This window comes from Balearica regulorum, chromosome 4 (genome assembly GCF_011004875.1).
Source record: "Balearica regulorum gibbericeps isolate bBalReg1 chromosome 4, bBalReg1.pri, whole genome shotgun sequence".
NCBI classification, from domain to species: Eukaryota; Metazoa; Chordata; class Aves; order Gruiformes; family Gruidae; genus Balearica; species Balearica regulorum.
Genome location: NC_046187.1, coordinates 36081328 through 36098292, shown reverse-complemented (window position 1 = coordinate 36098292; position 16965 = coordinate 36081328). Strand labels below are relative to the sequence as shown.

General features: G+C 42.3%; 1 protein-coding gene across 6 annotated transcripts in view; it reads right to left on the bottom strand.

Moving 5' to 3' along the window:
* Positions 1–16592, bottom strand: part of GRIA2 (glutamate ionotropic receptor AMPA type subunit 2) — a 96766-nt gene extending 80174 nt beyond the window's left edge. For 5 of the 6 annotated variants that reach the window (XR_012835309.1, XM_075751775.1, XM_075751776.1 and 2 more), the window contains exons 1-2: positions 16020–16550; positions 15468–15608 (exon numbers count right to left, since the gene is read on the bottom strand). Coding sequence is in view for 5 of the 6 variants with exons in the window: in XM_075751775.1 (XP_075607890.1) it covers positions 15468–15608; positions 16020–16107 (229 nt within the window). In the remaining variant the exon portion in view is untranslated. Of the gene's footprint in view, positions 1–15467; positions 15609–16019 lie in introns of all 6 variants that reach the window. The other variant, XM_075751772.1, reaches the window with a different exon arrangement.
* Between the last annotated feature and the right edge of the window lie 373 nt (positions 16593–16965).

Sequence of the window (16965 nt, the reverse complement as noted above, 5' to 3'; positions counted from 1 at the left end):
CACTACCACTGGCTGGGCAACTCGCATCCAACCAACCAACCACTCTTCCCTTAAAAGTAAGGTGGCCAGCTCCAGATTGCCTACTGCAACCAGCTCCTGGCCTGTGCTTCTCTAAACCATGCCTGGACACGGGCTGCAGCTAACTGGCCGACATCAAAACCTGTAGGGCTGGTACAGCAAGAGTAACAAGGACATAAGCCCACTAGCACATTATAAGGCATTACCAGTCCTCAGAGAAGACTACTTGCAAGTTGCAAAATAAGTAGTTAGAAAGTTTATTTAAAGGTGAACTCACTCATGCTAATCAGATAATCCTAAATGATTACTCATGAAAACTTTATAGCGCATCCAGTCACTATGAACTGTTTCATCACCATCATGTACTCTTTCATAACACATATTGTTTTATATGCCATTGAAAAAATGACTTCACAAATATTTTCAAGTAAATTGTCTTATTCTTAAGACTTTTAAAAATTACTTCTATTTTGGAGGACTCCAAACATACAAGGTTAAGAGTTATTAAAAAATCTCCTCAATCCTCTCAAACTATACATGCATATTTATTTATTTATTTTTTAACTGACACATGTGTCTACTTTTAAGACCCAACCACTCACATAGAAACAAGTCTAAGGTCATGCCAGGGAGGGGAAGAACTCTCTTCTCTAATGTTACAATCTAGTGTTTAGTCTTTCAGTTACAAAATGACAGTAGATTAAGCTTCTGCTATATGAGCATAATCTTCCAAGTTTCAGAACATGAAATTAGAAATTAAAGAAAAAACAAACTACTACATCATGAGCTTCAATTGTCATTGAAAAAAGAAGAAAAAAATCCTTCTTGAACACATTTTCTAGACTATGCACAAAGCATGGTCAAATAACCATTCTGTGCTCTATGTGTTGCCTAAATCTTAAAAAGTGGTAGGTTATCATCACCATGAGATGTTTTATGTACACATGCATGTTTTCTGAAGAGAGACATTTTGGGTTGTTTCACTTGTCAAAGAGTCTGCGAAAAGAGTTTAAAATACTGAAAGAAATACCATAAAGGTGTTACATTTTTAGAGGAATCAATAACTGCTACCTGCTATTTTATTAGAAAACTCGACCACAATGCTGATGATTTAATTGAAATTATTCTTTTTAAAAATGTAACTACAGCTTACAATAATTACAACTAGATGTGATTAAAATTAACCATTTCTCAAAAAAAGAAACGTCCATGACATTCACTGTGAGAGGAGATGTATGGCTAAAGATCCAAAGACAATGAATTTGCGAAGGAATAATTTTATAGACAGAGAGGGAGGTGCATATGCAGACCTTCACTCTAGCCTATTCTGTTCAACAAGATTTCTCTTTATTAAGTCATGTTTTTAAACAATCTCCAGAAGAGTATTTGCATTGAAGAACAAGCATTCGTAAAAAGGAATTTCCATCTTGAAAATTGTCAGAATTCCTATATTTTTTTACTAATGATAGTTTATTTAGGCGAATCAGTTGGTATAATCCAAATTAATCATTAAGAGCTGGTAGTATTGCTACCTAAGCAAATGGCATGATTTTAATAAGGACTGCATGTTCTGCTCAACTATGACTGCCTGTAGACAGCAGACCCAGGAGCCCTGTGGAGCACCTCTGGCCTGGGCAACAGTTCTGGCTGACATTTGGGGGGGTTGACAGAGCATCAGCTGTCCCTTCAAAAACACCCTTCTGCCTGGGAAGGAAATCCAGACACACTAAAAAGAAAGAATGGTAGTGTACACCGGTCCTCAGTTGATATCATCACGGGATTAGAATTACAGCCTCTACCTGTCATCAGCTGTAGTAATTTGCTAATAGAAAACTCATCATTTAATTCAACGATGTGTTAACTCTCTGTAATGTTTATTCTTAATTTAAAACTCAAAATATTTTCTGTATATTTTGTTTTTCATAATTACATGGGTGAGCTAAAATGGGATGAACTGTAGTCAAATGCATGGTGAAGGCCAGCACAAACCCTGTAAATCACAGTCCTGCTGAATTTCTGCAGTTCCAGATAACTCTTACTGGCATGCTAAGTACTCTGGACCTTTCAGGATTCAACCTATAGTAGCTGTCAGAGTGAGTTACATCAACTGAATAGAGATTTTTGAAGGAAAATCTTGTTAACCTATTCCTGAGGGCTGCATAAAATTTTGTGATCACTGTTATTTCATTGCCTGTAAAAAGTTACAGACACACCCAGAACAAGGCTGTTCTGTTAATTTTTCTCTTGATGCCCTCGTTTGCTATTCAACAGCCTATCACTACAGTTATTCATGCCATTATCCTGACTTCTAGGTTTAAACAGTTCACTTTTCATGCTATGTATGAAAAATCCAGATCTTGACAAGACTGTTTTATTTGTTTGTAAGCTTAGTTTTCCTTGAAATTTTATGTCCTGTTTATAATACATAATATAATCTATAGACTATGCCAATTTTTCATTTCCTATGTAGAAACAGGAAATGAAAAATAGGCATAGTCTATAGATTATATTATGTGCCTCTAAAGGGTGATAGGAACATGTTTACCCTAAATGGAACTTCCATTCTTTTTGCTCAATAACCCAGAAAAAAAAAGGGGGGGGGGGAGAGAGAAAAAAACCTGAGTGCTTTATTGTTATCTCCTACTTTCTCCTTCATAGAAATGGAGCGTGATATGAATTAATCCTTTCCTGCATGAAGATTATACAGAAATAAACAAGCTAATCTTATTTTATCTGATGACCAAAAGGAAAATATCATTCCTAAAAATAATTCCCCTTCTCATTTTCCAACCAGTACCTTCAGCAAATACTTTGGATCAAGCAGATTGCCTAGCAGATCATGAAAAGCACATAGACATTGGAGCATCCTTCATAGAAAACATCCTGTCAACACCATCCTGATCTTTAGCTTAAGTGTCCATGAACATAGCTGTCACAACAGCTAAACAAGAATTGTCTATCCATATAGCCAGAACTAAACATTCACAGAACTCTACAGGTTAAATTCCCTACCCTGAATTTAATCTAGAAGCAATGAAGCAATTAGACCCATGGGAAAAGCAAGTACCATGTTGCTCATGGCCAGTGCGCCTTAAAATACAGTGTTAACTTTTACCACCTAAAATATACAGAATAGAATACAAACTCTAACTCCAGGATAATAACAAACTCATTAAAAAAATGCACTGCAGTCCCTCCTATGGGAGGCCAAAAGACGTATTTTCTGTTACCACATCAGGTTTAAAAATACATGTCTACTAGTAGAAGATACAATGAAGAACTTCAATCTAATGAGAAACCTTTAGGTTAGTACATCCGGGAGAAAAAAAGACCTGATCGTGTAACTGCTTCTCTTTTCACGTGTAAAAAAAAAATACCCTGCTCACCCTGGCCCCAACTGTGTTCCATAAGGATAAGGCAAAAAGTCAGCTTCTCTTTTCTACCATCCTCTGAGCTCCCAGGCGGTCTCACTTCTTTCTACAGCATTGGGCTACTCCAACCAAAAGGTGGAAGATCAGCATAGCATCCAGAGCACCATACAACCAGAGCCTTTAAACTCATTATAGCTGAGAAAGAACCTGCTGGCCATCAAGCCCGCTTCATTTGCTTCAGGGCTGTGGTCAGTCACCCAAGAAGGGAGAGGAACAGTTTTAGTTGGACAGTTTTGGTTACAAGGTTCTAAATAGCAGCTTTCTGTCTTTTCCATTCCAACAGGTGCCAACTGTTGCCATTTTCATTGTTAGGCATCTAATTTTAACCACTCAGTTTGGGTAACAGATACCTCCAGCCTCCTTCCATTCCTGGACTCTTGTAAGTTCCCAGTTTGTACACATGACAGTATTATGCACTGTAGTTGACAAATCACTTTGGGGACTGGCCTGTAAGGCCTGTGTTATGGAAAAGAATTGGAGATGTCACCACAGCTAGGAAAGACTCAAAGCAAGTATATAAAGCCACCAAGGGTTACAGAACAAGGAATTCCCAGAAATACGAGAAGCAACCTAAACTGCAATGTGCACATCTGACCTCTGGCTTGAAAGTCTGGAAGGATGGGTGGGACGGATCTGAACTACATGAGATTACTCCGCAGTGAGGTATACTTTTTCCTGGCTTGTCAAGTTATACAGTCTCTCCTTTGGTCTGTCATACACATTTAGGAAGCTGCTTTGGAATGAGATGAGATTTCTTGAGTTCTAATACAGAAAATGTTCAGAAAACCAACCAAACAACAAACAAAACCTTTACTTTACATCCATCACTAATGTCACTATGACCCAACAGATCTGTATCCTAAACAAAATCAGTCACTGAGCAAGGAGTTCTTAACAAGCTCGAACCTGGAAAGCTGAAGACAATTCTAATGAGATGGGCTAGAGTTCCTGAAACAGATATTTTTTGAATACTTAGTTGGTTGGCAGAGATGAAAGGAGAAAAAGGAAGCCTACAGAGAAGAAACCCAGAATTTTTCTGAAAAGGGGGTGGTGGTGGTGGTGCGGAATCAGACCAAATGCAAAGATACTTAAGTTGCAGTGCACCTAACTAAGCTCACAATTGGTAAGCAATCTGTAGTGATACGATTAGGTTAACCATGTTCCTGCAAACACTGCTAGCTTCCTCAGGAAGTTTCAAATGACATTTAGTAAATAAGACGCTTAATTTTAAAGGCACAAATTTCTACTTACAGAACCAGCAATGTGTCAAAATTAAATAATTAGCACAATTACTTTCACAGTCTTTTTAATAACGCAGTAGTAGCAACACTTGTTTTGGAGAACTGTGAGCACCATGACAACAGAACAAGAAAAAGAAAGAAAAGAAAAAAAAAGAAAAGAAACTTCAACATTAGATCTACATTGTTGAAATATATCACCTATATGAAGACAGGAAACATACCAAGTGAAATTTTTTTTCAAATACATGGGTTTTTTAAGGCATTTGATATTTAGTTTGGAAAATGGCTTCTACATGCTGCAACATATACATATCAAGATGTCATGTAACAACGAAATACTGTAAAAATTGAACACTGCAAGTTCCTGGAGTGCAAGATCAAGCCAGAAACACTGGCATAGGAAATCATGATTCTGCATACTAGAAAATGGAAAGTCATGCTAGGAGTCGCAACACTGACTGAACCACTGTACTGATGGGTCCAAAAGGAAAGGAAAGGAAACGAAAAATCCTGAAGCGAACCATTTTTTGCATCTCCAGAAGGACAAAGCTAACAGGAAAAAAAGATGTGTAGTAATACTGGAGGCTCTTCAACATGTTGGAATAGTCATATAGTATCCCTGAAAGTATGCATTTCTTTGGAATGACTAAGTTATGACTTAGTATGATCCATCCCTTCCACTACAACCACCAACTAATTGCAACAGTACTTAACAGCCTACAAAAATGCCGGAGTTCCTAGAAGTTGTTTAGGTGTTTACAGACATGCTCTTTTCTCATGAAACTCAGGAAATTATTCAGATTACTAAGAACACATACCAAGCGCTACTTTAGACACTGGAGTATCTGAGGTGTCCCGACAGGCTGCCAGATGTGCTACAGCACTTGAAAGATACTTACATTTTCTGGAGCTTCACCTTGGGGTCACACAGGATAGCACAAGTATCACAAACTGGGTCTTCAGGTGTATTAATTGCAAGTGAATTCAAAGTGCCTCCACAAATGGAGACGTTGAAGAATATATTTTCTTTTTATCATATTGAAATAGAAGTAAAGAGATAAACTCAAAGAAACATTAAGTGCTTCACTTGCTAATAATTCAGTATTTGCACTTCACAGATGTTTGCTTACTTCGATAGCAGAAGGACACTACTGAGTTCTATAAAGTCAAGCCAAAACACATTTTCCTACAAGTGAAAAAGGATTTAAGAAAAAATGAAAAATTCAAATTTATGCAAAGATTTTACCAAAGAATAATATCCATGATCAGATGCAAACAGAGGGAGCAAGCATTATGTTTTTCCTCTTCACCTATACAAACACAGACCAAATCTCTCCTTTCTTAGCTAAGCTAACAGTTCTATTTACATTAAATTGAAATGGATAATTTTTCTAAGGTTTCCATACTGAGTCCTGACAAAGCACTTAAGAAATGTGTGCAATACTTAAAAAAAAAACAGGGTCATACATGAGCACGGACTGTAAAGTCTGGAAAAAATATTCTGTAGGTCCAATAGATGCTCAAACATTTTAGCACTTTTTAGGAATTCTTTAATCCCTGCCTCTTCCCATACAAAAAAAAAAAAAAAAATAAATTGGTCTTCCACACTCATACAGAAAAAGAAATAATATGAATTTGGAATCTATTTTTGTTCCTACCACCATCAGCAGAAGCTTGACCATTTATTTGAGCAAAAATAGTCTGGTCTTACTACTCTGGACTCCCAGACTATGGGATCAGGTTGCTGAATACATGAACTAATCTGATTAGTCAGTAAAAGGACTGAATGACTTTTCAGTCATGACTTTTCAGAATTTCAGCATGGTCCACTCTCACCAAATGACAGCACCTTAAAATGGGGCAGATGTAAGGCTGTGAGTGAAATTAAAACCACACTCATACTGCAATTTATAATGTATAGTGACTCATATTCTCATCTATTTCTTGATCCCTCAAATCCATCTAGTTATTATTATTATCCATTTTATTATTTAAATATAATAAAACTATACGATTATGTTTCCAGGTGTTCATTTAAAATGGCTTCAAAAGTTTAAAGCTGTGTATAAACCTGGCCAATTAATATTTGTTAATTGAGCAATTATTTACATTAATAAAACTGAATTTTCCTAACATTGCCATTTTTTTCCTTTCTATACTTTACCATAACAACAACAAAGGGCAAGAAACTGTTTTCCTGCTCACAAAAACCTAAAAGTTACTTTTCCCCCTTCCTGCATCAGGACAAAAGTAAGATTACTGAGATTTTTTTTTCACCAAAATTTAATCGGGGCAGGAAAAATGTAGAAAAGTGACAGAGAGGGAGAATAACGTCAAAACAAAAATGGTCCAGCACTACGGGCATTCAACTAGGAAATGAAAGACAAAGGGTTAAATTCAGGTCCTCTGCCTGACATGGACAAGGTATGAATGGAGGATTCTCCTCACCACTCACTGTAATGCCGGTGCTTCTGCTATAAGTAACACTGCTGTAGCTTATATAAGTATGAGCTTGGCACGCACCAGCCATGCAAATTATTTACCCTGCTTTTCAAATACTACACCTGGAATAAACTCCCTGATATCAGTATGTCTGCAGAAGGCGCAATCATGCAGGATAGTTTTGCTGCTTTCAAGATCCCAGATTTGTACCAAGAACTCCCCCTGAGACTGCATTATTAATGCATTATGGAATTTGCTACATACATATGAGGGAAAAATAAAGGGAAAAAAATCAGCATTTTGGCTTGGAAGACATTTTATCAAACACAGCTCATAACTAGTATCAAGGAAGAACATTTTGAGCAAGCAAAACCCTCAACATCCTCAATTTCCAAGATTTATGAGATTATTGAACAAATTTCTTTGACTTGCTCAGAGCTGTAGAGTCTATTTCATTAGCATACATTTGCAGACATTCTGAGGTAGTTTACACATATACAAGGGAATGCAACACATTCAAATATTTTAGATTCACATTACATGGGATGGTAAACCACATTAGCCTTTTTCATTTTATGGATATAGACCAGAGTCCTACAACTACCAAATCCATTCATAAAAGGCAGAAAACTAAGGAAAAGAAAACAAATCCTTTCTCCAGGCTGCAAAGTAGTTGCAAAACCGTTCTGTTGAGCTCTCTAGTCCTGTTGCTGACACGAGCTCTGAAAGCAGTCTTCTCCGTATAGATGAGAACATCTCCACATTACCTAACAGATTGCTGTTTAAATTATCTATCATACCGAGTGCTTACAAACAATCTGTAGTTTGCAATTTTCAAAGTGTGTGAAAGAAAATCAGTTCACATAATTTGCAATAAACAGAGGCATCTTTTCCACCCCAAGTCATGTTTTTAAACACATTTATACTGACGATCAATTACAGTGGTATAACAGCCTTAATCACAGCAGCCTGAAAAATTGCAGCATCAAATCAATGCAATATTAACTACCTGAAATTGAGATTAAACTGAATACATAGGATAGCATAGCAAGTACGTGTTCATATATCTAGTTTGAACATTTCATATAATTAGCCACTGTCCTGTACTGAGCTTTGAAACTCTTCTACCAGGTGTGTGAGTATGCATTTATGAGTCAGGGCCAATATGATCATTTTACAGAATTTTGTCCTACTCTTGTTCATTGGAAGAATCATGTGGAAAAAAATATGCCCATTTTAAAACAAAAATGACAAAGTACTCTTTCTTTTCAGCAGTGAAATGCAAGAATGTTTACCTTCTGTAGTTAAGTAATAAATATACTATTTTCGCATGTAATAAAGTTCAGTAAGTCAGCCACTCATGGACTGGCTTAAGTGATTGGTAATTCAGTTATAAACCCAGCACCCCAAGCATACAAAGCGATCACACGCTGATTTAAGTTAATGAATATAGACCTGAATATCCTTCCTCTGATATCAAATAAAATAGTAGATTAGAGTTGAAATAAGACAATTTTTTGTGCTTAATTTCATCACCTTTAGTTGAACTGCATGTAACATTTCAACCCTCAAAAAAAATCCTATTAATTTCTCTGAGTCAGGTTTAGGAGCAGGTGATGGGAGATAGTAGTAGCTGGAGCTGAACCACACCTCACTGCAGAATCATAATGAATATCTTTATCTTATGAATTTTTTTTTACACTCTCATACAGCAACTAGCCATAGGTATATGCATTAAGTATCTGTACATTAAATCAGATTCATGGCAGAAATGTTAAAACTCTATATTAATTTCCCAAATGGGAACTTTAGGGGGAGAAAGGTAATGTCCCCATAAACTGCCTGATTTGAGAACCTTTCTTAAAACAATGAAAAATAAAAAAAAAATAAATCAAAGATCTGTTATGGAATAATTGTTAAACAAGAGGGCACAGCAGTGTTGCATTAAAAATAAAAAATGTCCTTTGGTGGGCCTAGATACAGACAGATAAAGAGAAGTAAACAGTATTTCAAAAGACATCTATACCACTCTGTAACTGCACACAAATAAATACAATAGCAGTATTTTAAGCACAGTTATTGATTTTAGAAGGTGCAATATGAATTTGTTCAACATATGATTATTTAAAACCTCCTTTTACTCCTTACTGTTGATCTGTTTTACAATATGCATTCACTATGTTTGTCTGATGCTTTTATTCACTCCTTATTGTTTATCCATAAAGAATTCATTATTGGAAGGACTAACTTAAATCAAAGCCCTTTTTCAGTTTTAACAAGGTTACCTCTAATATGTACTTGCAGTCAATGCAGATTTTTTTTAATAAACTTATTAAAGGAAAACATTAAGGTTTGAAGACAAAATAATAATGATGCTTCAAAAACCCACGTATTTTGTATAAAAACATGCAGGCTTTTGCCCTATACCTCTTCAGAAATCTAGATGGCAAAAGGAATTAATCCTTTGTCCACAGTCTTCTAAAAGCAGATGCCACTGTATTCATGTTCTGACAAACACAATGATTAATTACAAAATAATGGAAAAATCTTGTTCATTTCAGAAAGGAAAGTTCCAGTTAATAGTCATATGAGAAGCCCATTCACATAAACACACATAGAGAGTTTGATATATACAACTAATTTTTTACCTATTCAGGTATCTTTTCAGTGTGATTTTCAGGCTGACCTGACATTCCTTGGCTCCAGTTGCAATGACGCTGGTTCCAGAATATGGGCATGAACCTTCAGTATTAGTAATTCATGCACTCAATTCACAGAGGTGAGAACACTGACTTAAAGTGATAAATTATCTTACTAGTAAGAGCTCTGAGATAATCCTCTTCAGAAAATGGATTGTAGCATTTAACCAATGTACTGATTTCTATTAATGTGACATTCAAAATAAACTATTGTTCACTATATAAGTATGTACATTTATATGTGTGTGTGTATACACATGTACATATATACATACTTTTACATTTACCGTGGGTTATTTTCTCCTTTTAGTTTCCTAAAAATTATCCTACCAGCACATATTAGAGAATTATTAATTTAAAAGTAGATTTTCCTTGAGCAAATATTTTTTTACAATTTAATCACATTTTCACATAAGATGCCTGATAAATTAATTATGCTGATTATCTCGGTTTTCTACATAATAATAATAGAATATTCTTTACTGGTTTAATGCATTTTCAAACTAGTAACATGTTCCCAGTTATTACATACTTCCCTAGTAATTATCAACTGTTAAAAAATAATTATTTATCTGTTAAACAGGCATTAATTCTCGAAAATATTTTAATCATGAGAAGCTTGATAGAAGAACTGAAGAAATCGGCAGTAACAGTATCACTTAATGCAGTGACCTCTGCTTTAGGGTGTGTAACACCCACTGGGTAGTACAGTAAGTCTTGTGTATGCAAGGAGTTAAGTACATCTCCAGCTATGTGCAGTCAATAATCCCATCAAAGTTGGTGTAAATTAAAGCCTTTATTATCATAAACAAAGTTACTACATTTTCATATATTAACTATAAATAAAAGCATATATGAATATATTGAAGAGATTGATAGTATTGGTTGATTTAAGAGCTTGATTTGTATATTTAAGGCTTGTTTGATATGCTACTCACAAACTGCTGTTAAATATAACTCACTTTAAGGTTTATAAGAGTAAAATATTTATTCATACTATATTCAAAATCACATGGTAAATTTTTCTTTCAGATATATGAACAAAATTAATGCAATAATCACATAATAAAATCTGAAAAGTCAAGTAGTCAAGCCAAAACTGTCATATTTTTATCTGCCCACATGCTGGATCACGGCTGTGTGAAAATGCTGTGAGCCAGGAGCAAAGATGCACACCAGGGACAGCACTATCACACAATAAATACCCCAGGTTTCTTTACGAATAACTCTCAGAAGTAGAAGAACGTTTAAAATTTGCTAGAGAGCTTGATTTTGAGGGGAAAAATGTTTTGAGAGCAGCAAAAGCACCGAAGTTCCTATTGTAGGCTGCAACCCGGCTTTACTGTATCATTTTACTACAGAAACCCATCTGATCTTGTCCATTTTAATTACAAGAAGGTACAGAACTTATTCCATATCTGCTCACTGAGCCTGAGAAATGTTTTATAGTGAAAAGGAAATGAGAAGGACCAGGAATATGAATGAACTGAAACATAAGCATTTAATAAATTCCTCCTTTCCTTCAAAATCAGTTCTAATCATTTATTGTGAAATATATTTGCGCTTGATCCACAGCAATTGTAATTCAAATAAACACAAATAAATTTCTCCCATCTTTACCACTACAGGATTTTTTTTTTTGCTTATTCTTTAATCATTTTGCCAGCAGTATGCTGAATGCTATTTCTTTAAGAATGCAATCTATAGCATTATATTCCAAAATGGCTGGGAAAACCTTCGCCATGACTCCCAAGTTGCAACGTGCTAGATATTCATAGCTTTTCAAAGCTGCTGGTTGAAGATATAATGAAAGGATCTAAGGTTTATGCATGAATCAGCATCCCCTTGTCATAATGTCATGGTGCAGTGATCCCTGCAGAGCTGTAAGACTTGATTTAAAACAGAAAAGCTCAACACTGGCTCTTGAGCCAGCAGGATTAAACATCCAAGACGGTGCACGTATTACGCCTGTGCTGAAACTACTATATGAAAAACTTGTTACAGTTATGGAGGTTTTATAGTATTTCATAGCAAATCTCTCTCTAGGTAACTCCAATATCCTTGCAGTGCAAAAAATATGTGAGTACATAATACAACTGTTTGGGTTGATGGGTTTAAGAGGAAAGGATCTAATCCTCACCAGTTTCCTCTTTTCTTGTTTTGACAGAATTAACAATTTTTAAAAAATCTGATATTACTGATGGTCAGCATTTCTCCAATTCAACTAGACTCAATTACACTATGCTGAAGGACATAAAGTCCAGGTTTTTTGATACCTTCCAATTCCACCCAGCTGCTGAAAGCCAAAGAGGTTTTGTTATTCCAGTGAACTGCTTTGTTAACATTTGCCTTCCCCACCTAGATTGTAATCCTCTGAATCACCAAGAATTCTCAAGCAGGGCTAAGCCTAGCCCATTTCTCTTGAAGGATGTAACAGCAGTCATGGCAGTGAACATTTCTCTTAATTGTGCCACCAGTCTGAAGAAAGACTGTGCCATCTCTCAATCAAAACCATCAAGCCTCCTAGTGACACCGACATGTGAGGTGTCAAACTGCAATTAAATTCCAACAGCTACTCCTGATGACCTGTCAACACGACTTTGCGTAAGACTCACAACAACCTAAAGTGACTGTTTGTTATGGATGTGTTAAATAAGTTAAGGCTACCTACTCACAGAGTGTCCATTCCTCCTCTCCTACCCATATCTTCTGGTCACCTTTAAATGACTGAGTAGTCTTACTGTTTCAAACATCCCTCAGGGGTACATGACCACCATCTCCTCTTTTTCTGGAAGTTTAGGAACCTAATTTAAAAGTAGCACCAGCAATACAAGTCGTTCATCTGAAAACTGTTTGCTCCATGAATGAACTCTTGGGAAGTGCAGATAAGAAGTCTGCAGATTCCTTTAAATAGTTTTACAGCGGCCTTGGGTTTTGTTTGTTTGTTTTTAAAGCGGATGGACTTGTATGCCCCAGTTTCCCTTTGGTTCCAAAGCGGCTGGAGGGAGGCAGCAACTCCCCCACTCACCTGAAGCGGGGCTGCCGGCTGCCACCTGCTGGGGCAGGGGCCGGGGCTGGCTGCCACCCCACCGGGCGCACGGCTACACACCGCCGCCCGCAGCTCCTGCGGCCTCCGACCGGGCCGGTTTGGGCATTTCACATCAAAAGCTGAACTATTTCGGTTGTCGATTTTAGAAAATTTGTTATTGTTAGGGTAGAAAAAGGTCATTGTTTCTATTAGAGCATAAGCCTGCCACTGCATTTCTGTGAAGGAAAATCACCTTGCTGGGGTGAAATACTTGGGTAAATACTGAACCATTTTCAGTTCGTATTATCCTACATTTCTGTGACCTTCTTTCACACCTGCATTGTTTAACGGTACCGGGTTTGGACACAGGTTCTTTGTACACTATTCTGGAAAAAACCAAACCAAACCAAAAACCAACCTGCAGATTTTTCAATATTTCAAATGAGAACAAGCATAAAGGGGATAGCAAAAATGTGCATAGTCCTTAACCATTTTGTGCATGCAGTGCTCTGCAATCAACGGCTAAATTTTGCTTCTTATATTGCAAATATTTGTCTTTCTTGTTCTCCAATCAAACCTTTCTTGGAAAGTAATCAAGGAAATACTATATATATTTTTAGCATATGGTCCACTAGTCAATTAAATCCGATCGACAAGATAACTTCACTAAACCATCTGTGGTGATGAATATGATAGAAAAGCAAGTTGATGTTCATGTCTTAATTTGGTGCTCTTTAAACTGCTTGAAAATGGAGGCCTTGGACAAGGGTCAGAGAAAGGGAAACCGGAAACGTGGATAGCATCTCCTTTCTGCTGGAAGTCTCAAAGTCCATCACTGCAGCCTACACGTCATCTGAGTATTGTAAGAGTTCTCCAAGGAAGATAGCTAAGCTCAAGAACAAGGCAGATGCATTCATGCAAACACAGATAAAAAAATCTATGAGATTGGAGAAAAATATGAATCCTTCACTTTCGCAAAGACCAGGTGGCTATACCTGTCTCCAGTACTAGGAAAAAAAAAATAAAATCAGGGGTTTTACACAAATTATTTTCAGGATTTCTTTGACTTCAGAGAACTGAGAAACACAGAAACACCAATCACATTTTTGCTGAATGCCATCTGAACTGCTGCACAACCCCTTACTTCACCAACAGTCCCAGTAACATATACTGCAAATACTAACCACACGCAGTTCTGGCTGCTGGAAACCCTCATTAATTAAGAAAGCAAGAACTCCCCAGTTTGCAAAGATTAGCAAATTAGCCTTACGGTGGCTGGTTACATGCTCTGATGCTCTGACCTTTTTTGCCTTCAGCTATGTGTGCTATACCCTCCTATACTCATAAGTGCCACTGAAAGCTCCTTGGGCTGAGCTCTTGCACTACCTATCCCAGCGTCTGTGCCGAGACGCCCCTTTTCAGCACCACCGCACCTACCATAACGAAGCTAAATTAGGGAAGAAAAAAAAAACTTCGCCAATGGAGGGAAATTACTCTCGCTGACAGCTAACCTCCAGATACAGGGTCCCTTACGGCTTGTCTCCAGGAGGGACGGGAAAACGCCTCGGGGGAGCGCGGCGCCGGGCGGCCGGTTAGCCGTGGGTCGGCGGGAGCGGCCAGCACGGCACAAGAGCGGGCTCCCTCCTGCCCCGGTTGCGCTTGCAACGGGCATGTCAGGCAGGGCAGCGGGGGAAGGCGAACACCTCTCCTCGTTCTGGGAACGACCGCCTCACGCACACAGCTCTCATCACCGACACGGGCAGCGCCCGCAGCCCCTTGTTGCAGCTGCCCCTCGCCCGGCCGGCTCTCTCCCGCCAGCCACGCCGCTCCGCGGGGTCAAGTGCACCCCGCCCCGGCCAAACGCCGGGCAGCTGCCACGGGGGCACCGAGCGGCGGGCAGAAGCGAACATCATCGCGGGACGCCCACCCAGGGGCTCCTCTCTCGGTGCTAGGTGGACCGCGCCGCACCACCCCGCCTTCCCCAGCGCTTCCTCGAGCAACACATGTGCTCCGCGCTCCGCATGCCGCCGGGCTCTGCCTCGCCGGAGGCGGAGCCAGGGCTGAGCCCCGCCGACCGCCCGCGCAGCCGGCCGCGAAACCCGCGGGGGTGGCGGGCTCCCGGCGAGGCTGAGGGCGGCGAACGGGCAGGCCCTGTGGCCTCCCATGAGGGCGAGGGGCTCCCGGGAAGGCGAGATGGAGCCCGGAGCGCCGCGCGGCGTAAAATGGCTGATCACCCGTGCAGCCGTCCGCTCCGCGCCCCCTCGACTGCTGTCGGGAGGGGGCCCCCGCCGGTTAACGGGAAAGCTCCGCGGTCGAGCCCACTGCGAGCCTTCGGGCGGTGGGGGAGCGCCGCGGGCGGCCCCGCAGCCTTATGTAACGCGTGGGGAGAGGGGCGGCAGGAACCATTTTAAACCTCCTCGAGGGCTGCGGAGGCGCAGGCAGACCCCGCGCCCCGTTTCCCCGGGACCTGGCCCTCCCGCACCTGCTCGGCGGCGGCGTAGCGCCCCCCTCACCGCCAACCACCACACCGCACACACAACCTGCCCCCCGCCGCGCCGTGCGCAGGCGCCCCGCCGCCACAGCAGGCTGGCGGCGTCCAGTTACTCACAGGCGTTGGTGACGGCGAAGCTGTTGGCCACCTCCAGGTTGTCGATGTGGGGAGTCAGCCTGAACTCCGAGGTGGAAAACTGAACCATCCCTACCCGAAACGCGCTGTACTCCTGATCGGCGCCCCTCGGGAACAGCCCCCCTGCAGGGAAACAGACGCGCACACATATCAGGCGGGCGGGGGCACGGGCAGAGCAGCGCCGGGGCCGCGTCCCTTCCCGCCGCCGGGGCTGGGCTGGGGTGCCGGTAAGGCTCCGCCAGCTCGGGCACGGCTGCCGGAGCGAGCTCGGCTGCGGGTCCGCCCCATGCCCGTCCGCCGCGGCGGAGCCTGGGGCCGCGGCGGGACGAGCGGTGCGTCTCGGGGGAAGGCGAGGGGACGGGGGGAGGCGTCGGCCACGGCCGCCGGAGGGGACCTCACGGGCGCCCGGCGGGTACCGCGGTGGGGCTGGGCTCGCGGCGACATGACAGGAATGCCCGAGTGACAGCGGCGGGGATGAGGGAGCGGGGGATCCGTCGGGAGGAGAGCGAGGTCCCCCGGCATGCGGGCACCTACCGATCTGTATGCTGTTAGAATTGACCCCCCAGATCAGTCCCCACAACACAGGAGCCAGGAAGACAGAAATATGCATAATCTTTTGCATTTCCAGGAAAAGTAGAGCATCCACAAAGCCACGGAAACAGCCCTTTCTTCTTCGTCGTCCTCCTCCGCGGAGCGCGCTCGTCAGCAAATTAGATCCTCTGCGCTCCGGCAGAGCGGCCGGCGGGAGCAAGCCAACCACGGGAGCAAAGAAACGAAAATAACCCCTCGGCGGGCGGCAGGCGCTGGAGAAGCCGTTGCCCACGCTGCCGCTGAGAGCTGCCGCCGCTCCGGTCCTCGTCCCGGCTCCGGAAATAAGGGGGGAGGTGTGTGTGTGTGTGTGTGTGTGGGGAGGGGGGGTGGCCGCGTGCCGTTGGCGGCGGCGCCGCTGTGCTCCCGCTGCCTGAGCGCGCCCGCCGCCCGGCCCTGCCCTCACACGCGCTCGCCCGCGCTCCCTCGTACTCAACGGGCTGGCGGCGCAGCCGGCGAGGCGGCGGCGCGCCTGCGCGAGCAGCGAGGCCGGCGGGAGCGCGCCCCTCCCGCCCCCTTCGCCGCCGCGCCCCGCCCCTCCGCGCGCGGCCGCGGTGAGGGCCGCCGCCACCCTTCAGCACCGCGGACAGAGGCGCCGCGCCGGCCGCCGGAGCCGGGGCTCGGGCGGGAGGGAGGGGAGGAAAGGCGGCGGGGGTCCGGGCCGGCGGCCCCCCCGGACCTGGTCCCGATGTCCCGTCCCGACCGCACCACTGCCCACTCCCCCCCCGCCCGGCCCCCCGAGAGACCCTATCTGGGGCTGGGTACCTGAGCCCAAACCTCCCGCCGAGGGACGCGCGGCTCTGCCCACGCCGCCGCCTGCACGCAGAGCCCCTCGAGTTTGGGCTGCTCTCAACAGGCACAAGTCACACGCCGGTTCCTCTGTGTGACAGCA